The 25,618-nt window shown below is 58.7% G+C and overlaps 1 protein-coding gene across 2 annotated transcripts in view; it reads right to left on the bottom strand.

Annotated features, from left to right (window-relative positions):
- The window catches only part of NHSL2 (NHS like 2), a 151,034-nt gene that overhangs the window by 103,534 nt on the left and 21,882 nt on the right, over window positions 1–25,618 (bottom strand). The window contains exon 1 of one of the 2 annotated variants that reach the window (XM_074964337.1): window positions 18,412–18,442. The exons of the other annotated variant lie outside the window; for it this stretch is intronic. Coding sequence (XP_074820438.1) covers window positions 18,412–18,427 — 16 coding nt within the window. The 5' untranslated portion in view covers window positions 18,428–18,442. Of the gene's footprint in view, window positions 1–18,411; window positions 18,443–25,618 lie in introns of those variants that run through there. 2 annotated transcript variants of the gene reach the window in all.

The raw sequence follows: 25,618 nt of genomic DNA, 5'->3' as shown, positions 1-25,618 counted from the left end.
CCCTGACACTGCAGGACGCTGGGTGGGGGGGAGCTGGCAGGGGCTAAGGATGGACCAGAAAAACAGGTAAAACTCGGCTTGCAAGAGGAGGAAGGGAAAGAACATGGGAAATCATGGCACCTGGGGAGCTGGAGTCGAGAAGAGCCCATGCTGGGTTCTCAGCCTCTCCTTAGCACCTCCATTCCTGGCTCTCAGAGCATCTCCCATGCACGAGGGGTTAACCCTCCAGGGGCCGTGCCAGCAATGACCTCCCTGCGCGGGCGCATCCTGCCATTCCCCAGTCCTGCCCCCACACAGAGCCTTCACTCCTGGCTGGCTTCAAAGCACTTGCCTGAGAACAACTCCAGGCACCCCAGCCGCTCGGCAATTCCCTCCAAAGCCCTTACCACAAGTCCTCGGTTCCCTGCACAGAGGCTGCCTGTGCACTATGCCCTACCTTGCTCGGAGGAGTAGGGCAGGGGATAAGATGCTACCATCTCCTCTCAGTCTGACCTCACAGCTGATCCTGCATAGCGACAAGGTCTGACTTGATGGCGCACAGGCCAAGCTTCCTCCAGCACCGCAGGGGACTCCCAATGCAGTCCGGGTTCAGCCCCGGGCCTGCAGAGCCTGCATAAGCACACGCTGTTGCAGAGCCTGGCCCTGCAGCTCAGGGGCTGTGGGGGTGAGTGTGGCAGCTGGACACGGCAGGTCACAACCACTGACTGAGGCCTGTTGTGCTGCCAGAGGGGATGATGCCAGGCCACCACCATTGTCCACCCTCTCCTCACAACTCCCCACCTGGGCGGCCAGCTGGAGCCTGTCCATGCCTCAGTACCCTCCCATCTGCCACCCTGCAGCCTGCAAGTGGGGTGCCCAAAGCACTGGTGCAGGCCTTGCAGCCAGCTGTGCACAGGAGAGAACTGCCAGCTGAGCTTGCTCGATCACCTCCTCGCACCCATGAGCGATGCTGCAAATCTGCTGTCACGTGCTTCACCCTGGCACACTGCAACCCTGCAGGGGTTTGGTGCCACTGCACTGCCTGGGCTCTAGCACTGCCCAGAGGGGCAGGCTGAGGAGGGAGAGCAACTGGGAAGGAGAGGGGCAGGACAAGTGAAAAAAACACTGCAAGTTAAACCAGCCAGGGGAGACAGCACCCTGACACCATCCAGCCTAGGCCTTCTTCAGAGGAGACCTACAGCCAAGGCCTTGGCCACTAATGACACCATGGCACTGTCCTTGGGAATGGGGATGTTAGCTCCAGCATCTGGCCAGATTCAGGCCCCAACAGTCCCCTGCACTCCCGGTCTGGACCTGCCACACATCAAAGAGCAGGATGATGCTTCCTGGGGCCCCCAGGGCTGTGGGGCACCTCGCCAGTGCCTGCCCTTGTCTGTGTCTGCTGGGGATCATCTCCCTGACACCACCAGCCTCTGGCACAAGTGCTGCCTGCCGGGCCTTGCCGGCCTCACTCCCTGCACAGTTAGCAATAGGCACACACCAGCCTCCAGCATCCCCCAGGAGTGCCCAGCCCCTGACCCACTGGGCACACACAGAACTCATTGATTTTTCTACTCCTGTGTGTACAGTACACCCCAGTATCCCCACTCCCCTTAGCACACAACACTTAGCTACACCTCTAGCAAAACAAGCCCGAGATTGTTATCAAAGAGCAAATGAGTAAGTGAGAATGTTGGAAACAAACTGTCACATATAAAAAAATCATAGCATGCTTTCTACAGCATAAACATTACTTGTGCTCGGCGTGACCGCTCGGCGTGGCGCTCTGTCCCCCTCTAGTGGCAACTAGACCAGATAATGATTGATGAGCCTGCTACAGCTTTAGCTAAGAGAGATGTGTCTTGTAGCTCAGGCATTAAGCTCCAAAGGTACAAGGTTTGATCCTGGCTGCCACCACCTGGGGTCTGTCAGCATTACACATGGGGGGTGTTTCTTTCTTTTCTCCACTTAGACTCTGTGCTTGTGGGAGGGGAAATATTGCCTCTTAGAGGTGCCCAGGGGGTGGTGTGTAATTGTCGCAGGTTACTGGGTGGGGGCTCGAGCTGGTTTTGTGTTGTATTGTTGAAAAGGAACCTCTAGATACTGAATCTGGCCCTGGTCACTGCCGACTCCACCTGGCAGAAGGGCTATACTCACAAGACTCCCCCCGTCTCTGACAGGATACTTCACCCCAAGTTCTTTTCCCAGCATTTTCCAGGCAGGAGGGTTGAGATCTCCCTTCTACAAGATCAAGCCCACTGGTGGCTTGTCTTCACAGACTGAAGGATACCTGGGGTTTCATCTGCACCCTAGACAGACCAGACCACTGAACTTCACCTGAAAATGGGCTTCTTCCTCCACTACCCCCTGCTGTTCACCTGTGCCTATTCATTTCCTTCTGAAGTCACTTCAAGCTCTTCATTAGCATGTAACTCAGCAGGCTAACAGACTGCCCCAATACACAAAGGTCCACAGGGGAAAAGGTGTCTCCCATTTCCTGTCTGGAGAGGTTTCTCTCAAAGCATGCTGCCTTCGAGTGCTCTGCCTTTAACTATAAGGCCTAGAGAACATAGTGTTCAGCATAGATACAGAACCCCTCACGTATTTGTGTACAGACATCTCACAATGGTTATGATGACCAGTGTGACACAAGCTTTCAGCAGAGACCTTGCACGGCCCTTCTGGTGAACTCAAGAGTATCCCTGTATCCCCCTGTGCCCTCTCCCAGCTGGCACCAAGAGGTATTTGGGTCCCAAGCAGCAGTTTCCAACGCAGAGGTGGTAGCATTTTGGTGGGGGATGTTGTTAGCAGCCCTCATGATGAAAGGTGCTCGCCATACGTTGTTATTGGGAAGAAATGAAGACATGGAGTGCCCCCTTCCCCCCCGCCAAGAAGGTGCAGTTCACTCATCTCAACCCAAAGGGAACTGTAACACCAAAGTCCTGGCACAACTGGAGACCCCTGGAATGTCCCGATTGGCCACACTGAAATGCCCATGTCTCCTGTGCCTACGAAATGCACCATTGAGGAGATGCTGCAGGCCATCAGTGCCTGTGCTAATGCCTCTAGGCCTCTGGCCTGAGCAACCACCCCAGAATCCAGTGCCTTGTGCGACTTCACCCTTACTACCAATCCCGGGGGAAGCCGGGTGTATATGGGAAGAGCCGCGTGGCTCCAACTCAGGCCAGAGCTGGCTGTTGTGTGCTGCCATAATAGATCAGTATCTGACTGATTTTCTTTCCACATGGTATGTCTGGATCATGTCCAGCCTTCTCTGAGCTGCAGACAGGTGCAGCCCTCTCTGCCCAGCAGAGATGCACACCGTCCGGCCTCTCGGAGCAACACAGCCTGAGAACAAACAAGTTCAGATCCAAGGGCTGTGGCAGTCTGCCCATGCCAGTAGTAAGCCTGCCATTCATGGCCAGGAGAAGGCAACTGATGGGACCTCTGGCCTCCTTAAAGGCTGCTGGACACAGCAGGTCCATCTAGATCCTCTTGTGACTGGGTATCCCAGGTACATCCTTGAAATGGACACGCCATGTAGCCATAGAGTGAGGGCAAAGCCTGGGATCCATCTTTTCAAATCCCAGCTCCTGTTTCAGAAGGAAAGTTCAGGGTCAGAAGGTTCCTATCAGCACGGAGCTGCCAACTCCTGTTGGAGGACAGGGCAGCAACACAGGGGATGCCTGAAGATCTGAGAGCAGAGTTCAAAGTTCAACCAAGCCCCTGGGAAAGTCCTTGCAGCCACTGGGTAACTTAGTGATACTGAAACCTGGTGGAAGGATTCCCCTGACTGGAGTGTTAAAATCAATGGTTACAACCTATTTAGGAAGGATCGAGGGCAAAAGAGATGGGGGAGGGGCACTCTGTGTCAAAAATGGCATTACCTGTTTCTGAGTCACTGACAACTCAGAAGTAAAGGATCCTGAATGCTTATGGGTCAATGTCTTACCGGAGAAAGCACAAGATGGGCTATTGGTTGGCGTCTGCTACAGACCAAATCACACTAAGGAACCAGCTCCACATTCATTTAGCCATAAAACAGAGAAGATATAAATCCTCACTGATGGAGTTTGCAGATGACACAAAAATCAGGGGTTTGGTACGTAATGAAGAGGACAGGTCGTTGATACTGAGCGATGTAGCTTGCTTGGAAAACTGAGTGGAAGCAACAGTATGTGTTTTAATACAGCTAAATGTAAATGTGTACCTCTGGGAAACAAAAAATGTCGGCCATACTTCCAGGGTGGGGGACTCTATCCTGGGAAGCCAGGATTGAAAAAGATTGGGGTGGGGTGGATAATCAGCTGCACATGAGCTCCCAGAGAGATGCTGTGGCCAAAAGAGCGAATGCGATCCTGGGATGCATAAACAGGGGAATCTCGAGTAGGAGCAGAGAGGTGATTTTACCTGTCTTTGGCACTGGTGCGACCACTGCTGGAATCCTCTGTCCAGTTCTGGTGCCCACAATTCAAGAAGGATGTTGATAAATTGGAGAGGAGTCAGCCAAGAGCCACAAGAACAACTACGGAAGTGAGCTGTAGCTCACGAAAGCTTATGGTCAAATAAATTTGTTAGTCTCTAAGGTGCCACAAGTCCTCCTTTTCTTTTTGCTTTACAGTGATAGACTCAAGGAGCTCAATTTATTTCGCATAACAAAGAGAAGCTTAAGGGGAGACGTGATCAGAGTCTATAAGTACCTACATGGGGAACAAATATTTAATAATGGGCTCTTCAGTCTAGCAGAGAAAGGTTTAACTCAATCCAATGGCTGGAAGTTGAAGCTAGATAAATTCAGACTGGCAATAAGGCATAAATGTGATCACAGTGCTCCCTTCTGGCCTGTGAATCTATGAGTCAGGCCAGCTGTTCCTCCGGCTCTAATAGCTGTGTCTACTGCGCCCTCTAGTGGCCTCCCTTCCCCATAGCAGTGTCAAGCACAGTTGGCTGGCCCACGACCAGTTCCGTGTGTAGACACTTGTAGCAGCAAGGCAGTGCACGCTGGGGCAGGGTGGATTTGCTGGGCGCTCACACACAGGCTGTGTCCTGGACTGCATTAGTGTAGGTTCATTCACCTCCCCAGACTGGGCTGCCTCCTGTCGCTGGTCTAGGTGTGTGGCGTGTAAGAGAAAGAGCAGAGGGGCACAGAGGATCGGGCTTAGTACCAAGTCTTTTCTCACAAAGACTTTACCCAAGGGGGACTCCAGAGCAGTGACTCCTAATTTACACCAGTGTCACTGAGAGGGGATCAGGCTGGTGGGAAGGCCTGGGCACGGCAGGGCGAACACTGGCCAGGCAGACAAAGGGATAGATAATAAGACAGAAAATATCTATGCCACTATATAAACCCACGTTACGCCCACACCTTGAATTCTGTGTGCAGTTCTGGTCACCCCATCTCAAAAAAGGTATGTTAAAATTAGAAAAGGTGCAGAGAAGGGCAACAAATATGATCGGGGTATGGAACAGCTTCCATAGGAGGAGAGATTAAAGAAGAAGAGGTTTTCTACCCACAAAAGCTTATTCCCAAATAAATCTGTTAGTCTTTAAGGTGCCACTGCATTCCTTGTTATTAAAGAGACTGTGACTTTTCAGCTTAGAAAAGAGATGAGTAAGGGGAAAATGACAGAGGTCTATAAAATCATGACTGGTGTGGAGAACACAAATAAGGAAGTGTTATTTACCCCTTCACATAACACAGGAACCAAGGCTCACCCAAGGAAATTAACAGGCAGCAGGTTTAAAGCAAACAAAAGGAAGTACTTCTTCACACAACGCACAGTCAACCTGTGGAACTTGTTGACAGGGGATGTTGTGAAGGCCGAAAGTATAAATGGGTTGAAAAAAGAATTAGTAAGTCCATGGAAGATATGTCTATCAATAGCTATTAGCCAGGATGGTCAGGGATGCAATCTCATATTCTGGGTGTCCATAAACCTCTGACGGCTAGAAGCTGGGACAGGGGATGGATCATTTGATAATTGCCCTGTTCTGTTCACTCCCTCTGAAGCACCTGGCATTGGCCACTGTCAGAAGGTAGGACACTGGGCTATATGGACCATTGGTCTGACCCATTCTCATGTTCTTAGGCAGGAACTCCAGCAAGAGATCAGCCTGAGAGAACAGTAGTTTTGTTTCACCCATGCTCATTGGCTCCCCGGTCTTCTCTCTAGACCAGGCCTTTCCTCCCAGGGGATGGGTGCTTCTCCAGGAGATCAGGCAGCCTCTTGTGCCCTGAGGTTGCACCCATGGGAGTGAGGAGTCCCCCTGTCCAGATAAGCAGCACCAATCCCCCAAGGCATGGCCAGAGCTAATGGGAATGCGTCCTGCCTTCCGTGCTAATCAAGTCTAGCTTGGCCTCCCGCACAAACCAAGCACTGTCAAGGTATGTGTGTGCATCTAACAGCCCAGTTCCACAAGCCAGTACCCTCCTGTGCCTGCCTCCCAGCCATACGTCATGCCCTCCATGCAAGACACAGGCCGGCGAATGCCAAGGAATGGAACTGTCCCCACAACAGAACAGCTGGTGCCAAAGATCTGCACTTCACATCCTCTCCTGTCGGTGGCAGCAGCTGACCACACTCAAGGCAAAGCTGTGTCACTGGGTGCTGGGTGTCATGGGGCCGCACTGGCCAGCTGCAGCCCGGGGGTCTGTCTCTGCCTGGCCTGGAGTTCAGAGGGGTCGGACTGGGGCTCTGGGCTCAAGCTCACCACAGAGCGGGGCCAACTGGCGATGGTCTGAAATACAGCAAGCCTCCCATGCGATGTGCACGCACAGCACCCACTCCACAGCCAGCAAAGCTGGTCAGTGACAGAAATGGCTGCCCTTACCAGGGTCCTGCCAGGTTCCATTTCCCAGCCCGGGAGCAAGAACCATGCACCCACTTTGGACATAAAGGTCCCCAATCTCCCACCGAGCAGCACTTCCACTTCAACAGAGCAGGAGACGCCCTTTTCCCACCTAAGCCAGGGACCACCCCTAACGCAGCATGGGACAGCTGCCCGCCAAACATCCCCACATCCCAGCAGGCAAGTGCCCGTGTCATCAAACACGCAGCAGACACAGATTGGCGCCTGACTGGCACTCACAGCAACAAGGGCAAGAAGGCTGGGCCCTCCCCTGGCCCACAGAGGGCTCCCCCAAGCCAGCCCAGGCAGCTTGCCCTGCTGCAGACCTGTGGGTGCGGCCCCAGCACAATCAGTGACTGCTGGCAGCACACACAGGGCGGTCAGTGTGACACGGGCACTTCACATGTCACCACCACCCCACTACTGACAGGGGCTTGAGTGTCCCCACATTACAGGGGGCGCGGTCACAGGGGGATGGAGCTGACACGGGGGTGGCTGGGGGAGACTGTTCCTGGGATCTCAGGGATCCTCTCTGACTCTGCTGGGGCCAGGCTCACAGCAGGGCTGGCGCTGAGGACAGCGCTGGGTAGAAGGAAAGTAGCTGGCACCTTCACTCCTGTGGGCCTGACGAGTTCGGCTCCTCTGGTTCGGTTCCCTGCACTGAACTGTCCCGCTGGCAGACGGCCCCCCTGCAGTGCCACAGGCAAAGCCATCGTTGACTCTCCCCAGTGCCACCAGCGAGCAGAGGTGCCAACTGGGAGGCGCAAAGCCAGGCTGAGCCCAGCGAGGAGCCAGCAGGACAGAGGAGGCTGAGAGCAGCCCTCTCTGCGGAGTCTCTCTCTTGTACCCTCAGCCAGCGCTCGTGTGCTGCCAATGACACTTCAGGGAACTGAACTGGAAGCTGGCATCTCTCCCTTGGGACTCAGCCACCGCCCTCCTGCCCTGGACTCACTCTGCACGGACCCGTCTCCTGCAGATGGATGCTCAGGCTGGGGGTATTTTCCAAGGTGGGGCTGGAATGGCTTATACCCGCCCTGTAGTCCTTTGTGTGCTAGGTGGTGCCAGCTGGTGTCGGACCCTAGGGGGAGCGTACCCAGTTAGCACAGCGCCCCAGCTGCCCACCTGCCTTGCCCTGGAGTGGGGGTTCCTGCCTCGAGAGCTGCAGCCCAGCTGGGAGCTAAGCTGTCCCAGCCCTGGCATCAGGTGCTTGCTGTGGAGAAGCAGTCGAGAGCAGGCTCAGATTCACCCCTTCCCAGCCAGACCCTGTCCAGGGCTCACAGGGAGCCTCTGTTTACTGACTGTTCAACAAGAGCAGCTTCTCTTTGGGATAGCGCCAGGCGGGTTACTATGGAGCTGCAAGACACCCTGACGCTACTGCATGGGCCTTCCCACTCCCACATCTCCGGCTAAGGTGTGAGGCGCCAGGGGGAAGGAGGAGGGCAGGGGCAGCAGGACCAGTGACAAATCCCCAGTGAGGACTGAGCTGAGCACTGGATATTCTCCTGACCCCCCGCCCTGGCTCCGAGAGCTCAGCCTTGCCTGGGGGGGCGGGGGGGATGAGGAACATCTGGCAAACAAACCCTCCCCACACCATCGGCCTGATCCAATTGCATGGCACATGTTCGCTAGCACAGGCAGGCAGATTTCACACACCGGGAGCTGCCGGCTCCCTCCCTCCCTGCCTTCGCTCTGGGGCTCTAATCACAGGCATCTGCCTGTATTCCTGCTGCAGCCTTGGTCCCAGCGCCACGCAGCTGAGAGCGGGGAACTAGACACTCTGTTGCACATGGCCTGGGAAGGCTCCAAGCCACGTTACAATAAACGCCAGTTGCATATCAGCAGCTTAGCAAGTTCGGCTCCAACCCATCTCACGCCACTTGCTCCGGGACACGGACAGACCCAGCCCAGCCAGACATTTCAAAAGACCTCAGTAACATGCAACATTTCCCAGGCAAAGAGGAAGTCTAACACCCACTGGGTGCCCCTCATGAGCTTCCCCTGCTGGAATCACAACCCGCTCGCCTGAGCTGTGCCTCGCACATATTGTCCAACCCTTGGGCTGCTGGTGCGCACAGCGCCATGCACACCTGCAGTGCTGGACACACGATGCCTGGGAGTGCAGTGCTGGGATTGGGCTGGCCATGCATGTATCACTGTCACATGTGGTTGCACAATGGACTGGACCTAATGCATGAGGCAGCTGCTCCTCAGCCATGTCCACAAAGGCACTGGTGTAAGCGGGCACACGTCTATGGGGCTGGGCTGATTTACAACAGCAGCAGGCTTGGCCCCAGGAGTGGAAGTTAACCATCTGGGTCTCTCAGTATGGGCTGGGGATATGTGATCAGGGCTGGGGAACACGAGTCCTTCCTCTGACCTCCCCCAGAGAACAAAGCAGTGGGCTATGCCACCCCAGGTCAGACCTGGGAGCTGCCACACACAGCATGGCAGCACGCAAGCACATTGCATCAGACACTGGCTCATTGAGTCCAGAATCCTGGTTCCATTGTAGGGAATGGGTAACTGCCTCAGTAAAGATTCCTTCCTGATCCCTGCTGCAATCACCCCTGCCCTGAAGCATGAGATTTGTTCAGCTACCAAAGCCATGACTAATCACACCATTATCCAACCCCTTTTCAAAGCCAGCTGAGAGGAAATGGAATCACTCCAGTGGAGTCCTTTGACTTGATCCCCCCCTGCAGCAGTGAGTTCCACAGCTCCGACTACTACCCCTCCACAAAACAGCACTTCCTCTGATCTGGTCTAAGCGTCCCCGCCATTCATTTCATCCTATGTCCTCTTGTTCTCATAGGCAGGGGACGATAGGGAGGAGACGCTGAGCAGCGCTTGTTCTGCCAGCTCATAACACTGAACCCTGCTTGAGCTCCCCTGCATTGGTTAAGCACCCTTGAATTCTCCCTGTCTCCTCCTGCTTGCCAAATAACACCGGGCTGGAGGCCAGCCCAGCCCATTGGCCCTTCTCAGTCTCAGCAATCCCACATATTTCTTAAGCTGAGGTGCCTCATAACAGACACAATGCTGGGGCAACCCACGGTTTGCTATCTAGGCATGGTACAGAGTGATGGGCATTATCCACACCCCCGGCCCAAATAGCCCAGCACTTGGAGATGGTCTCTTAGACCTCCAGGGCTCTTCCTGAGATCCAAGCATGGCAGGGTAGTGTGGCGAGCTGACACATGGAGTGACACCAGCGCATCAGAACCTGGCCCCGTGAGTCCTTTTCAAATGCACTAAACCAACCTAACTGCTTGTCCCTGGGTGCCTGTCTGTCAGGCTCAGCCCCACATGTTCAGCCTGATCCCTCTCCCACTTGGTGCACTGCCCTGGTGCTGCCCTTGGAGAGCCCTGTGATGCACGGTCCCTCCTGTTGCCAGGCCGGGGGAGAGGCAACGCTGGCTCCTGGCCCGCTAGCAAGGAGAAGCTGACTCAATCTCAGCACTTTGCAGCCCTTGGAAGGAGATTCTAACTTTCTGCCCAGAGAAGAAGGGTCCCTCCAGCCCCAAACAGAAAACACTTCAAACTCAGCTCCTCAGGGGACCCTGCTGGGGGGGAGCCTGGGGTGCAGCCATGGGACAGGTGCCTTCTTGCTAAACACGGCTCCTCAGTCCCATGGCACCGGCCTTGGGCCATGGCATCTGCCTGCAGGTGCTGCCCTTTCTCCAGCCTCAGGGTAGCATATTCCCAGGGACAACATCACCTGCCCTTTTCCTAGCACCTGTCACCCCACAGGACCCCACAGCACTTCTGGAGGGACTGGGATCACGGCAGGCACCACTGAAAAGCAACTGCCTCTGGGGCACGACATGACAGCTGTTCAGCAGCGCACAATAACACTGCACCATTTTGAGACTGTACCCAGTTGATGCTGCACAAACTTCAGGGGGACAGAACATAATGACCAGTGCTGGGGTTTGCCGAGGACCGCGGGGTTCACAGCCCCAACTCTTGTGCAAGTGCCCTGGGATCTTTAAAAATCATGGGCAGACAGGCCCTTGATTCCAACTCTCACCTGATGCCTGGCATCTCCCGCAGCACAGCACCCCTAGCACCAGGGTGGGGCAGCACTGACGTGGAGAAACGCCCCCTGTTGGACACCCACCCCACTGCCTGCCTTTAGGCATGAACAAGGCCCAAACCCCACGTATCTGGTGAGATCTGACCCCGCCAGCATGAAGTGAGAGCTGCGACACGTTAGGGGCACCTGGCTTCACCCAAAGCAACCTCTCCCCGTACGCCTGCTTGCAAGGAAGAGCTGCCACTGCCCCACATGGTGTCTGTCCTGGCTCCAGTCCCAGGCCTACCAGGGTCCGTGGGAACCACCCCACTGCAGCTGCTCCTGATAGCTGCAGGTGCGGCTGAGCTGAGGTAGAAGCTCCCCCCAACACGACACAGCCTGGCCCCTCCTGCAGGGTGGCCTTTGTCACTGAAAATGAGCACCAGGGAAATACAGGGAGAATGGGCAGAACCCAGGGGCCGGGCTGGGGAAGGGGGCCCAAGGGAGAGTGTGCGCAGCATTGTGTCCGAGACACAGGTGGCCAGTCAGTACCTGCCCCCAGGGTGTGCTCCCAGCCCCTCCCCCAGACTGCAGTGTGCACAGGAGCAAGGGGAGCTGTCAAGGCGAAAGGGGAACAAAGCTTGTGCGCACACAATACCCAGCACCCCACGGAGTACACAACTCCTCCACCCCGCACCCGTGTGCACACAGCTTCACACCCTCCAGTACACACACACACACACTGCTGCTCCCACTCCCTTATGCACACAGAACCACAGAAATGTGGGACCGGGAGGCACCTTGACAAGTCCCCAAGTCCAGCCCCCTGCATCGAGACAGGACGTAGTGACCCTACTTAGCGCCACAAAGATCATGTCCATACGAGGGACACAGTGCAGGGGCCACCACAACTCTCCTCTACCAGACTTCGATGCTGGGAGAATCTCCCCTGTCCTGCTGTGCAAACACACGGTGTGTGTTTGTGTGCGGTCATGTGTGTGCATGCGTGTGTGGAGTCTGCATTTAGTTCACAAATCATGTTGATGACTTTGGCACAGCTCTGTTACACTTGTTGTGCCCGATGCTCTTGGCTGGGCACCTTTTCCCCCTGAGCACGCTGGACAGACACACAGACTTCTGCACTTCTCCCGGCAGTCGGGTCTGACGCTTATTTGCAAAGACAACCCCAGGTGCAGGGAGGGGAGAAGAACTGCCCATCAAAGGCTATTACAAAAACCCCTTTCTGCTTCCTGGAGTGGGAAATAACATTTGCTAACCTGTTACCATTTAAGAATTATGGAAACTCGGCCTTTGGCCTCCTGCCATCGCTGGCCATGGCCCAGCAGAATACACCCGCACTGACCTGCTGCAGTGTTCTCTTGATTTCAGTATCCCCCTAGGTGCCTCCAGTGGTCTTGCTCTCCGGGTCCCAGGGCAGTCGGCACACAGCAGATGCATTCGCCCTGGACCCTGCTAGGGCCATATAAAGCAGTTCAGTAATTCAGTGCCTCATGGAGTTGTGAGATCAGCAGCTGCGTTGCTGGGTTAACTGAGGGAGTTAGCTCATTCCCGCTAGCGGCTCTGTTCCACCTTCATTAGACTCCCCCCGGCCATACTGCCAGGCTGTGGGTAGGGCCCCTGCTTGTGCAATCTCCTTATTGTTCAAGTTCCTCAGAGTTACCAGGCTGCTGAGGGGCCGCTCTGCTCTCGGTCGCCAGAGCGCACCGAACTTTCACCGGGCACCGCAAAGCAACGGGCCAGGTTTGTACTCACAACAGGCACTTGGGTTAAAGCCTCTTGGCAATGCACACATGCACACAGAGAGATCTGCACACAAACACACACACAGACCCATGCATGTCCTTGCACACACACACACCTGCACATGCGCTTGCACACACAATCTGCACACAAACACATAGAGATCTGCACACACACATACCCATGCATGCGCTTGCACACACACAACTGCACACAAACACACACAAAGACCCACACATGCACTTGCACACCCAGATCTACACACACACACACAGACCCACACATACACACACAGACCCGTGCATGTGCTTGCACATACACAGAGATCTGTACACAGACACAAGTACCTTTAGTCCAGGATCCACCTGAGCGCACATGGCCAGTCTGCTCCCCTGACACATGCATCCCAGGCTGGCCGGGCAGCGAGCCTGGTAGATCTGTGCAGACCAGTGTCCTCTCTATCACCCCACGCGCTGTGTCTCCAGTGGCCAGGCTGCTCTGTCTGACAACCGCCCCATTCAGTCCCCCCGGAGCCGCTCCGGAGGACGGGACCCAACCGCGACACACACACGCACATGCAAGAAGAACAGCCAATTCTTCTGGAGCGCATACTCGTCCCCATTCAGCGTGTCGCTGCTGGCAGAGCCTGCCAGCCAACTCCTGCTTAATCCCCACTTTGTGCCGCCAGCCAATGCCCTCTGTATGCACACCCAAGCCAGGCCTGCTGCCTGGCGCAGGGCCAGCGGGCACACTGTGCTTGGTACTCTGTGGAGGGAAGCCCCTTGCTTTTGGACACTGGTAAATCGAGTCAGGTCAGAGTCCTGAAGGTTTGAATTGAGTCATTATTAACTCTTCCCCCTGGGAGCAGGGTCCCAATGCAGCACAGCCCTTAGTGACACTCAGAGCTCCCACCACTGCAGTCTCTCTGGAGACATCCTCCTGCAGGAGGCCTCTCTCTGGTGCAATTGGTGGGCACATCGCTCCCTGGACCGCCGCCCCTGTGCCCGGTAGAGCTGTAGCCTTCAAGCCTTCTCTGGACTCACTAGTGTGGTTCCACGTTTCCCCAGTGCTGCTGTACTCGGACCGGGTCCTAGTGCATGGGGCTTTACAAGCACCATCAGAGGGGCCTGACCCAGGGGGTCCTGTGGCAAAGGAGACGAGTGTCCACTGGGGCTGGGAGGTGTGGGGCAGGACAATGCAGGTCACAGCGGGCGAGTCAATGTGACCAACAGTTTCACCAGACGCTTGGGGATGCTGCATCCTGGTGCCGCATAAACCATGCCCAGGTTGTAGCGCCCCCGGGTGGGCTTGGCTGGCCCCAAACGGGAGAGACTCTAACTCACTTGCTGGCTCCCTTGGAAAGGCCAAGGCCAGGAGGGCCCATGTGATCCTGCTGCCCCTGTAATCCCTTACAGCAGATCTTGCAGAAAGACAGCCGAGCTGGACCAAACCATTGTCAGTGCTGGAGCATCCCTGCCACCCCTGGGTACACTGTTCCCACAGCTCATTATGCCCCTGCCCCCGGGTTCCAGCCTTGCCCTGGCCACCACTGGACAGACAGGCACAGGCAGGACGGCAAGCTGGTGACTGCAGTGCCTGCTCTAGCATGGGGGGGGAAGCTGCCCAGTGACTGGTCCCTGGTGAGCCTGACACCATGCCAAGTGCTGCCACCCCACTGTGTCCTCAGTAGTGTTCGGGGGTGGAGGGGGCTTTTCTCACCTCTTCCCCTGGAACCACAAACAGGGATGTCGCAGACCCACTGATCTCCTTCTCCCTGGGCAGCATGACGGCCAGGCCTCCCCTGGCCATCAGGGACTGGGTGGGGATTAGCTGGTGGGGGAGAAAAGGGAATTTGTTCCTTTTAAAAAAAGAGCTGAAACCAAAGGCAAGAGCTAGTGTGAGGTGACAGGGTGGGTGTAATTGGTTCATCCTCTAATCCCACAGAGCGCGATGGTACATGGTGGGCCCAACCCTCCCCCGCCCTGGGGCCCGATCCTGCCCTACCAGGGACCCTGTGTCGCCATTCACACCTGTGCAGAGCAGGCAAGTGACATGCCCACGGTGGGGGTGAAGGGCACTGACTTGGCAGCATTTCACACTATCTTTGTAGAAGTGGCATTGACAATACCAGACCCATAGGGGTGGGGGATCCACTGCTGCAGTGCCCACCCTGCCAGCTGACTGCTCTGGCCATGGTGCATCCCTCCTCTGCTCCCTCTGGGCCAATACCCCCAGGCACCCCTTCTCCCTCCCGCCATGGCCTCACGCGCCCTGCAAAATCCAGCAAAGCCACTGCCTTGTCCCGTCCTCATGCCCTCTGCTGCGCTGCCGCCACAGCACTCGGCACTGGCTGGGCAGCTGGAGTGCTGAACCGCTGCCATGACACTATCTGGAGCCATCCCCCACTGAGGCCTTCAGGTGCTCCCTCGAGACAAAGCACTGCAACTTTGACATGGTCTCAAAGGCACAGCAGGGTGTGTATACGGGGAGTGTGAGCGCACACACACACATGCTGGGGCAACACCAGAGCTTTATGCATGGCACAGGACTGGCACTGTCTCCTGAGTGAAGGATGAGCGAGAGAACCAGCGGCCAGAACCCCGGACCCTTTAAATCGCTACTGGAGTCCCGGGTGGCACAGGCCAGGTGGCATGGAAGGGCTGGCTGGGGGACGCTGACCCCCAGCCCCACCCCTTCCACTTGAGGTAGGGTTACCATATTTGAACATCCAAAAAAGAGGACACTCCATGGGGGGTGTCGGCCCCGCCCACAGTCCACCCCCGCTCCACCCCAACTCTGCCCCTGGTCTTGCCAATGGGAGCTGCCGGAGTGTGTGTGTCAGGGTGAGCGGGGGGAAGAGTGAGTGTGTCAGGAGCAAGGAAAGAGTGAGTGAGAGTGTCAGGGTGAGCACAGGGAAGAGTGAGTGACTGTGTCGGGGGAAGGGAATAGTGAGTGAGTCGGGGTGAGCAGAAGAGTGACTGAGTGTGTCAGGGTGAGAAAGGGAAGAATGAGTGTGTGTGTCAGGGTGAGCAGGGGGAAGAGTGAGTGAGTGTGTCAGGGTGAGCATGGGAAAGAGTGAGTGTGTCAGAGGGAAGGAAATAGTGAGCGAATGTGTCAGGGTGAGCGGGAGAAGAACCAGTGAGTGTGTCAGGGTGAGCATGGGGAAAAGTGAGTGTGTCAGGGGGAAGGAAAGTGCGCGTGGACTGGGCCCGGGAGAGCTGAGTGCCCACTGGGGCAGGGCGAAGGAGCACGGCCGCAGCAGGCAGGAGGAGCGCTGGGTTCTGCCCCCCGTGTGAGGGGCTGGCCGGAGTGAGGATGGGCAGGCGGGCGGTAGACGGCGGGGCTGGGCGTGCCCGGCCGATCCCCTCCCCTGGGCAGGCAAGGGGGCGGGCTGTGCTAACTGCCCGCCCCTTGGTGGACCGACCTTAGTTCGGGGCTGACTTCGCCGCGTCTCCAGCTGGCAGTGGAGGCGCAGCCCGGCCACGAGGGTCCCCGCCTAGCACCGCCCCGGGCCGAGCGGGCAACCCCTGGGCAACCCAGCCAGGCAACCCCTGCCCCAGCCGGCATGGAGCCGAGCTGGCTGCTGGGGGGTGCAGCCCTTCTGCTGCTTCTGCTGCTGCCCGCGCTCCTGGTGCTCAGCCCCGCTGCCCACTTCCTGTTTCCCGGGAGCTACGGAGTGGGGCTTGCAGGTGCTGGCAGCGCGCAGAGAGCCCTCCACCCCCAACCCCCCGAACCGATGAGCCAGAGGGACCTGCCGGGGGGCGAGGTGGGCAGTCCCGGCGGTGCTTACCTGGGGCGGCTCCCGGGAAGCATCTGGCAGGTCCCTCTGGCTCCTAGGGTTGGGTCAGGTCAGAGGGCTCTCTGCCCGCTGCTGGCGCCTGCAAGCCCTGCCCCTGCAGCTCTGATTTGGCAGGAGGGAGCCGGTGCAGCACACAGAGACCCCCTCCGCCTCTGTGCCTAGGGGCCACCCACACTGTAGGCTCCTGCCGGCAGGCAGGCGCTGGGAGCTGGACCAGGAAACGCCACCAGCCCTGGGACTTTGGACCAAAGGGTTACCATACATCCGTATTTTCCCGGATGTTTTTAGATATTTTAAAATTCCTCCTGGATGGTGATTTAAGAACTAAAAAGCCAGACATGTCTGGGAAAATACGGATGTATGGTAACCCTAGCCTGAGGTCCCGCCCCTTCCAGGGACCAGAGCCAGCCCCGGCCCCCATACCGGTAAGTCTTCGGAGTTACTTTCACCCTTGTGCCTTGTTAACGAGACACAGGGACGGAACAGGCTCACACTGCACAGCCCGCCAAAGCTGCCCTACCCCAGCATCTTCCACATGGATCATCTAGTTCCCACGTGACTGACCCCCTCCCCCCATCAAGTGAATCCTTCTCCACCAGGCTGCTCACTTCCTGCCCTTCCCTGCTGGGCGGGAAGAGGAAGGTGTCAATTTCAATTTCTGTTTCCAGGCTGATTTGCCACAGATTCTCACACGCTGGCGCCCAGGGCCCATCGGTCAGGGGAACAGACCCATATAATCTATGTGCTGCAATACAAAGTAACCCCGCCACCCCGCAGCAGTTCATTGCACAGGAACAGATGGTTTACTCGATGAAACAAAAATTTTGCGCTTGGAGTCCGAGACAGGCAAATCCTTTGGCTTCCCATTTCAGGGCATGCGCCAGTCCCTACCGCCTGTGATGCCCACAGAGCGGAGTCAGCTTTCACCTCCCCCAGTGTGACCATCATTTGCAGCGTCATGCCTCCTGATTGCACCCACAGGAGGGAGCAGAGCCAAGCCCCTCGTCCCCCAGAGTGTCTCCTTTGCCGGTTGGCCAGTGCAAACCCCACTCTGCTCAGTGGGATGAAGCTGAAATTGATGCTCTGCATTGGACATCCTCTCGGACCCGACTAGCACTTTCTCATACCAGCCCAAAGCACCGGTTAGCGAGGCCGCCCAGCTGATCAAGACACAGGGAGTTACTCTAACGTTCCTGCCAGAGCCTCCGGGGAGGCGCACACCTTGTTCTGTGCCCCTCCTACATGGTGTCCATTCTAAAGGTCCGGATGGCGAACGTCACGCTCCTGAATGGCAGAGGCCAGGGTACGCGCCCTGTCAAAGCACAGTGACTGTCCAGGACATTCAACTGGGGTCAAGACCTTTCCCCGAATCCTCAGCAACTGTCCTGCAGAGACTTTACAAAGCCACCATGTCTAACCGCAGCAGCCCTCCCGCTGGTCAGAGAGCTCAGCTGGGGGCCTGGCTGTGGAGAGCAGGCCCCCAGGGCTCGTCCCAAAGAGCCGGGCCACCACGATGCCCCAGGCCAGCACCCCCGTGATTCCACTACAGAGATACTCCTCTGCTGTGGCCTGCTCCCTGCTTGTTTGTTGTAACAAACGGCACAGAGGGCTTCTTACACAGAGCCCTGCCAGAGGAGGAGCAGGAGCAGTGCTTCTTGCTGGGCTTCTGTAGCACACCTGGCACTGAGCGCCAAAGTACGACACCACTGGGTGCTGCTGACACAGCCAGGAACCGCGCAGAGCTCCCAGCTTCGCCAGCACTGCCTTGGGAGCCTGTTCTACCAGTACCATGTGCCCTTCTGCCCCCGACAGGTGAGTGCCACCCAGTGAACTGCAGATCACCGCAGCAAGAGAGCCCAGAGATGCGTCTGCCAGGGAGGAAAGGGACTAGCCAGTATACAGGTGCCCACTGAATCACTGGGGCTAGAGTGGTGTGTGCCAGAGGTCGTATGTGTCCTCCTAGCATGGCCCCACAGACTGGCTGCCAGCCCCAGGCCCATGGTGTTACCTTTGATCCGGCGCATGGATCCGGTTCCCGGTTCTGCGCTGCTGCTCAGGGGATTGGCAGGGAAAGGAAGGAGCAGCTTGGCTCAGCGTTGCGGCTCCATTCACCTGCTGCTCACAGCACAGACGAGTGAGCCTGGCTCCGCACATGGAGAGGAGACGAGGGGGTGGTGAGACGGGAGGACTGGGGGCGGCGTGGGGGGTGGTTGCAGCGGCTCGGCTGCTGGATCCCCTGGCAAACACACACTGCACTTCCCCAGTGCTGCACAGCGGGAACTGCAGACGCCCACACGAGGAGCACAAAATAACGGCAGGTGAAGAAACATTCTGCCCAGGGATGGAGACATTCACACTCATTCTGCAGCACCACAGGGAGACTGGGCGACCCCAGGGGCCCTCGCCCCTGCCCAGGGCTGGCAGCATGAACAGGAGGGCAGGGAGCTATCTCCAAGCTGGAGGGAGAGATCTGGTTAGCCAGGGAATGGGGAGAGCCAGGCCTCAACCAGTCACCTTTGCTGCTTGTGCGTAGCCCAGCCCTGGTGGGGCGGCTGCAGTCCAGCCGTGAGCAGCTGTGGAGGGACAGCATCCGGTGTGCGAGGTAGGTCAGGTAGGTGGCACAAGCCTGGGCTTAGAGGCTGGTGTCACCAGTAATACCAGGGTGATGAGCTCGCTGTGAGTTTTAGAAATCCTTTATCCACATCAAAAAACAAACATGCAGCTCAGCACAGATGTGCTTCTGCTCTGAAGCATGGAGGGGACGAGGGGTCAGGACTGAGGGGCACCCGAGGGGCAGAGCAGGGGGCGGTAGCCCAGGGCTGGTCCAGACCCCTTGTCACCCCATCCCTGTGCCAGGTGGCTATGTCCACCCCAGCCCACTGTCAATACCACCAGAGCCTCTGTCGCCCTGCCTCTCTGCCTCCTGCCAGTCCCACCCGGCAGTGCCGTGTGGCGAGGGGGTGCGAGCAGAAAGTGGCAGCGAGAGGCAGGGCTACACAGCCCCAGCGCCTTCCAGCCACTCTCCCCTGTTTACTCGCCCAGCCTCAGCACGTGGGGCCCGCAGGCCGGGTGCCATGGCAACCTGCTGCCAGCTCTTCCCAAGGCTGCTCTGAGCAGCCGGCTCGGTGGCAGCAGGAGGGGGCAGCACCATGGCCTGTGAGGACAGGACTCTGCCCAGGATGCCTTGCCAGCCCATGTGGGGCCTGGGGGCCAAGCCCAGCCACCCCACAGGGCCCCTAGCTAGTAGGAATGGGGGTGTGCACAGGGACACCTAGCTCAGTGATGAAATGCTCCTTTCTTTGGCTAGTTCATGACATGAACATGCACAGCTTCTGATGTGTCCCAGCACCGCCCAGCCCAAGTGTGCCCACCACTGGCACCGCCCAGACCGGATGTCCCTGCCCCCCCCCCACACACACCACCTAGACACGTGTCCCTGCCGAAACCCTGGCACCGCCCAGATCACATGTCCCTGCCCCCCCCCCCCGGCACTGCCCAGATCAAGTGTTCCTGCCCATCCCCCCGGTGCTGCCCAGACCGTGTGTCCCTGCCCATCCCCCCTGGCGCTGCCCAGACCGTGTGTCCCTGCCCATCTCCCCTGGCACCATCCAGACCGCGTGACCCTGCCCAACCCCCCCCCCCCCGCACCGCCCAGATCGAGTGTCCCTGCCCACCTTCCCTCGGCACCGCGCAGACCGCGTGTCCCTGCCCATTCCCTCCAGCACCACCCAGCGCAAGTGTGCCCACCCCCAGCACCGCCCAGACCACATGTCCCTGCCCATCCCCCCGGCACCGCCCATCCCAAGTGTGCCCACCCCCAGCACCACCCGTGTGTCCCTGTGTGACGAAGTGGGACTGTTCTTGATGTTTCCTCTGAATAGTGTGGGGGTGCCTCAGTTTCCCCTATGCAGTTCTTAAGTATCTAGGGGATGGGATATGGGTGTGTGATCATTGCAGAGCCCTAGAGGGCAGGTGTGTGCAGGGGTCTGGACACAGAGAATGGGCAACACCCTGTTTCCTGGCAACTGATGGCCTGGGCCCTTCCCCCCTGCAAGGTGAGAGCTAAAGAGTTGGAGAACAAAGGAATCAGGTGACCTCCTGGCCTGGAAAGGGACAAAGCCCAGCGGAGGAGGGGCCGCAGGGGGAGGCAGTTTGGGGCTGGCTGGAACATGGAGTGAAGTGCAGACGTGGTTGTCTGGCTCACTCCCCCCCAAAATGGACCCAGCTGAGGGGTCCTGTTCTCTGCACCTGCAAGCTCTCTTTTAGACCATGTTCCTGTCGTCTAATAAACCTCTGTTATACTGGCTGGCTGAGAGTCACGTCTGACTGCGGAGTTGGGGTGCAGGACCCTTGGTTTCCCCAAGACCCCGCCTGGGTGGACTCGCTGTGGGAAGCGCACGGAGGGGCAGAGGATGCTGAATGCTCCGAGGTCAGACCCAGGAAGGTGGAAGCTGTGTGAGCTTTGTGAAGACAGGCTGCTCACAGAAAGGAGACTTCCCCAGAGTCCTGACTGGCTTCATGGGGAGCAGTTCCAGAGGGAAGCGCACGGAGGGGCAGAGGATGCTGAATGCTCCGAGGTCAGACCCAGGAAGGTGGAAGCTGTGTGAGCTTTGTGAAGACAGGCTGCTCATAGAAAGGAGACTTCCCCAGAGTCCTGACTGGCTTCATGGGGAGCAGTTCCAGAGCATCGCCCGGGAACTCCGTGACACCCTGCCCATCCCCACCAGCACTGCCCAGATCACATGTCCCTGCCCCCCCAGCACCGCCCAGATAGAGTGTCCCTGCCCACTGTCCCCCGGCACTGCCCAGATAGCGTGTCCCTGCCCACCCCCCGCCCCTGGCACCGCCCAGACTGGGCGTCCGTGCCCACCCCCCTGGCACCACCCAGTCCAAGTGTGCCCACCCCTGGCACTGCCCAGACCGCATGTCCCTGCCTGCCCCCCCCAGCACCACCCAGACCGCATGTCCCTGCCCACACCCCCCCACCACCACCTAGACACGTGTCCCTGCCCCCCCCGGCACTGCCCAGATCGAGTGTCCCTGCCCATGCCCCCTGGCACAGCCCAGACCGTGTGTCCCTGCCCATTACGCCTGGCACTGCCCAGACCGCATGTCCCTGCCCATCCCCCCCTGCACTGCCCAGATCACGTGTCCCTGCCCTCCTGACACCGCCCAGATGGAGTGTCCCTGCCTCCCCCCCGGCACTGCCCAGACCGCGCATCCAGTGGTGAGCTGGAGCTGGTTCGCTAGAACCGGTTGTTAAATTTAGAAGCCCTTTTAGAACCGGTTGTTCTGCGAGGGACAACTGATTCTAAAAGGGCTTCTAAATTTAACCGGCCAAAAGTGGCGCCTTAGGCACCAGCTCCATGGGTGTTCCAGCCTTGGAGCACCCAAGGGGAAAATTTGGTGGGTGCAGAGCCCCCACCAGCAGCTCCCAGCCCCAGCTCACCTCCACTCCGCCTCCTCCCCTGAACGCGCCGCCCCACCCTGCTTCTTCCCTCCACCCCCGGCTTCCCGCGAATCAGCTATTCACGCAGGAGGCCAGGGGGGCTGAGAAGCAGGCAGTGGCTTCCCGCTCAGGCCCAGGGAGGCAGAGGTGAGCTGGGGCGGGGGGGGCGGCGAGGAGGACCGCCCGCGCCACAGCGGGTAACCTGGGAGGGGGGCAGGGGAACCGCTCCCCGCCCCAGCTCACCTCCGCCACCCTCGGCCTGAGCGGGAAGCTGCCGCCTGCTTCTCAGCCCTCCCCAGCTTCCCACGCGAACAGCTGATTTGCGGGAAGCCGGGGGGGGGGGTGGAGAAGCAGAGCGGGGCGGCGCGTTCAGGGGAGGAGGCAGAGGTGAGGTGAGCTGGGGCTGGGCGGGGAGCTGCCGGTGGGGGCTCTGCACCCACCAAATTTTCCCCATGGGTGCTTCAGCCCCAGAGCACCCAGGGAGTCGGCACCTAAGGCGCCACTTTTGATGTGATCAGTGGGGGGAGTTGCTGCTCCTCCTGCTCCCCCCCTAGCTATGCTCCCCCACCCCTAGGAGCTAGAGGGACCTGCCAGATGCTTCCTGGGAGCTGCCCCAGGTAAGCACCGCCGGGACTCCCCATCTCGCCCCCCGGCATGTGCCTCTGGCTCTTAGGGGTGGGGTGGGCACCCACTATGGTGGCCCATGAGACCCTCCTGCCCGGTTCTGGGGGCAGTCAGGGGACAGGGGAGGTGGGTGGATGGGGCAGGGGTCCGCGGGGGGCATCAAGGATCTCGGGGGGGTTGGATGGGGCAGGAGTCCCGGGGGGTGGGGGTGGGCAACGACCCCCTCATGGGGTGAGGAGGGAAGCCGTTGTTAAGATTTTGGCAGCTCATCGCTGTGCGCGTCCCTGCCCACCCTCTCTGGCACCACCCAGACTGTATGGAGAATCATAAAACAAGAGGGTTAGAAGGCACTGCAGGGGTCATCTAGTCTAGCCCCTGCCAAGACGCAGGATTTGTTGTGTCTAAGCTACCCCTGACAGATGGCTCCAGCCTCCTCTCAAAAACCTCCAGTGAAGGTTCCTCCATGATTGCTCATATGCCCACCCCCGGCACTTCCTAGACTGTGCGTCTCTGCCTACCCCCCTGCCCCAACGCTGCCCAGACCGCACCCGTGAGCCCAACCTCATAGCACTGGCCAGACCACATGTGCCCATCTCTCCTGGCACTGCCCTGACCATGCATCTCTGCCCATACCCCCAGTGCTGCCCAGACTGCACATGCCCACCCCTGCCCTTCTCACAAAATAACCACCCCCCGCCCCCCGGCTCTCCCCATTCCAGATGTGTCTGCTGCAAACACTGCCCTGAACTCTGCCCCATACTCATCTGCCTGCCCTCGCCCAGCAGAGTCCCCCAGCCACATGCCCCTGCGAGGGTGGCAGAGGCTGTACTGCAGTCATGGCTCCGTGGTTATCGCCTTGCCCCTGAACACAAACCTTGCTGGGCTCGGCCCTTGCTGCAGCCTCCCTGCTGGGGCACCCTTGCCCACTCCATGCCATGCAGGGCTCTGTGCCAGCTGCCCCCATGCCTCATGGGCTCTGGTCTGGGACAGCCTCACTGAGCATCCCAGACAGGAGGGACCAAGCAGGGCAGGGTTGCTCCCTTGGAGTCATGCCCAGGGCTCTGCCCAGCCCCAAGTAATGTCCCCAAGGACACTGCTCCTCAGATCTCACTGCTCGACACTCGCCTTGCTGGCAGCCTGCATTTCGCCCAGCAGTTTAACCCCCTTCTGCCTAGTCCTGCCCCCTTCTGCCACCTCCCCTGGATCCTTGTGGGTCCGGTGACCCCACCCCTTGTTTGGCTGGCACTGGTTGGGGTGTCAGCTTAGCCCCCAGTGCTAGGAGCTGGACAGCCCCCTCCCCGTGAGCAGCCAGGGAGGCCTCCCGGGAGCTGCAGCTCATTCATGTGGCGTTTCTTCCTTCCTTCTTGCTGGGTCCCGCAACCGTGAGGCACGTGAGGCTGCCAGGGGAATCCCCCCGACCCAGCTGCAGCCTCCGGCTGTGCCCAACCCCGAGGGGTCCACGGCTGCTCCCACTCCCGGACTCTTAGCTCCAGTCTTGGGAGAACACAGGCTCGGCTCCCTCCCAAGGCCTGGGGGTCATTGCGCCTAGCTGGCCTCTCCCTCCTGCTCTGCTCTAGGGACCTGGGCAGCAAGTTGGTAGCCATGAACCTGACAGCTCCTGTGCATGGGAGCCAGGCCAGCCCTGTCTCCCACTATTTGCCTGTGACCCCCAGGGCCTCAAGACTTCTGCCACAACTTCTCCCACAGCACCCCTGCTCTGCAGCCTGCCCTGGCCCCACGCCCAGCCACCATGGCACACGCCCAGTGCAATGGGATCTGGGCCTGGATGGTGCTTGGTGCCCCTGGCGCTGCTGCAATCTACGGGGTTAACAGTAACAATCACAGCCTGTCCACCGCCCACATATGCAGCCACCAACCCCGCAGCTCCACTTGCCCCCATTCATTTCAGGGTCCAGTTCAAAACCTTCCCCTGCCTTGCTGCCCTCAGCACACCTAGCACTGGCCTCCGCTCTCCCCCTCTCCTGCTCCCACTGCAAGCGGTGCAAGAGCCTTCTCCTCCACAGCGCCTGGAGCAGACACCCCATCCGCGCTGCCCAGGGCTATGAGCTTGCTGTGTGCTCACTACCCCTCCCTTACTGCCGGGCCGGTGCCTGTGCTGCACATGCTGCCTGGCCCTGGCGCGCCAGGGAACATGGGGGAACCGAGCTGGGGAGAGGCCAATCTGGATGCTCCTCTGGTGTTTGTCCTGAGGCCAGGCTCCCTGTGGCAGGTCTGGGGCCGGGCGCGGAGCCCCCAGACAAAGGCTGGTGAGAGGGCCAGGGACCCTTGTCCTGGGGTGAGCCCTGGTGCAGATGGCGAGGTTGGAGCGAGGCTCCCCCCACCCCTCAGACAGACGGGGTACCCTCCTCCTGTGCTAACCCTGCTGCCAGCCGGAGCCTTGGCACTGATGGCACCACAGCCGCCAGAGAGATCAACACCCCAGGCCACCGGTACTGCTGGCCCACACTAGCTCTGTGAGCATAACCCCGGCCAACATTCCTGGCCCCCAGGCACACTGCCCTGTCCGCAGCCCCTTCCCTCGGAGAGCAAGCGAGCCAAGCACTCTGAGTGGCCCAGGACGCGGCAGGTGGGCGGGGTGGGGGAGTATACACTTCACCCCACAAAAACAACGAGGAGTCCGGTGGCACCTTAAAGACTAACAGATTCATTTGGGCATAAGCTTTTGTGGGTAAAAAACCCCACTTCTAGTCTTTAAGGTGCCACTGGACTCCTTGTTGTTTTTGTGGATACAGACTAAACACAGCTATCCCGATACTTCACCCCACGTCACCGATATCAGAGAGCCAGGCCACACAACACCCCTGGAAAGGGGTCAGTATCCGATGGGAAACAGGCTCCGAGTGGGGAGGGGACCTGCTCCAGGCCAGGCAGAAGCGGGGAGAGGCACAGCCTTTCAGGGAGGTACAGCCCCCTGCACATGTTGTGCCCCAAACCCAGCTTGCCACCTTCTCCACGGAGCCTGCTACCAGCCCCATCTTTAACCTGGAGCAGGGCATAGCCTGTGGAGAGCACAGCTCCCATCATGCAGCAGTCTGGCCGACGTGCATGCTGGGAGCTGCACTCTGCATAGCCTGCACCCTGCTCCAGACCGGAGGTGGGGCCTATGGCCAGCTATGCAGCA

This window comes from Natator depressus, chromosome 9, assembly GCF_965152275.1.
Source record: "Natator depressus isolate rNatDep1 chromosome 9, rNatDep2.hap1, whole genome shotgun sequence".
NCBI lineage: Eukaryota > Metazoa > Chordata > Testudines > Cheloniidae > Natator > Natator depressus.
The sequence above is the reverse complement of the archived record's forward strand: the minus strand, read 5'-3'. Positions and strand labels throughout refer to the sequence as shown.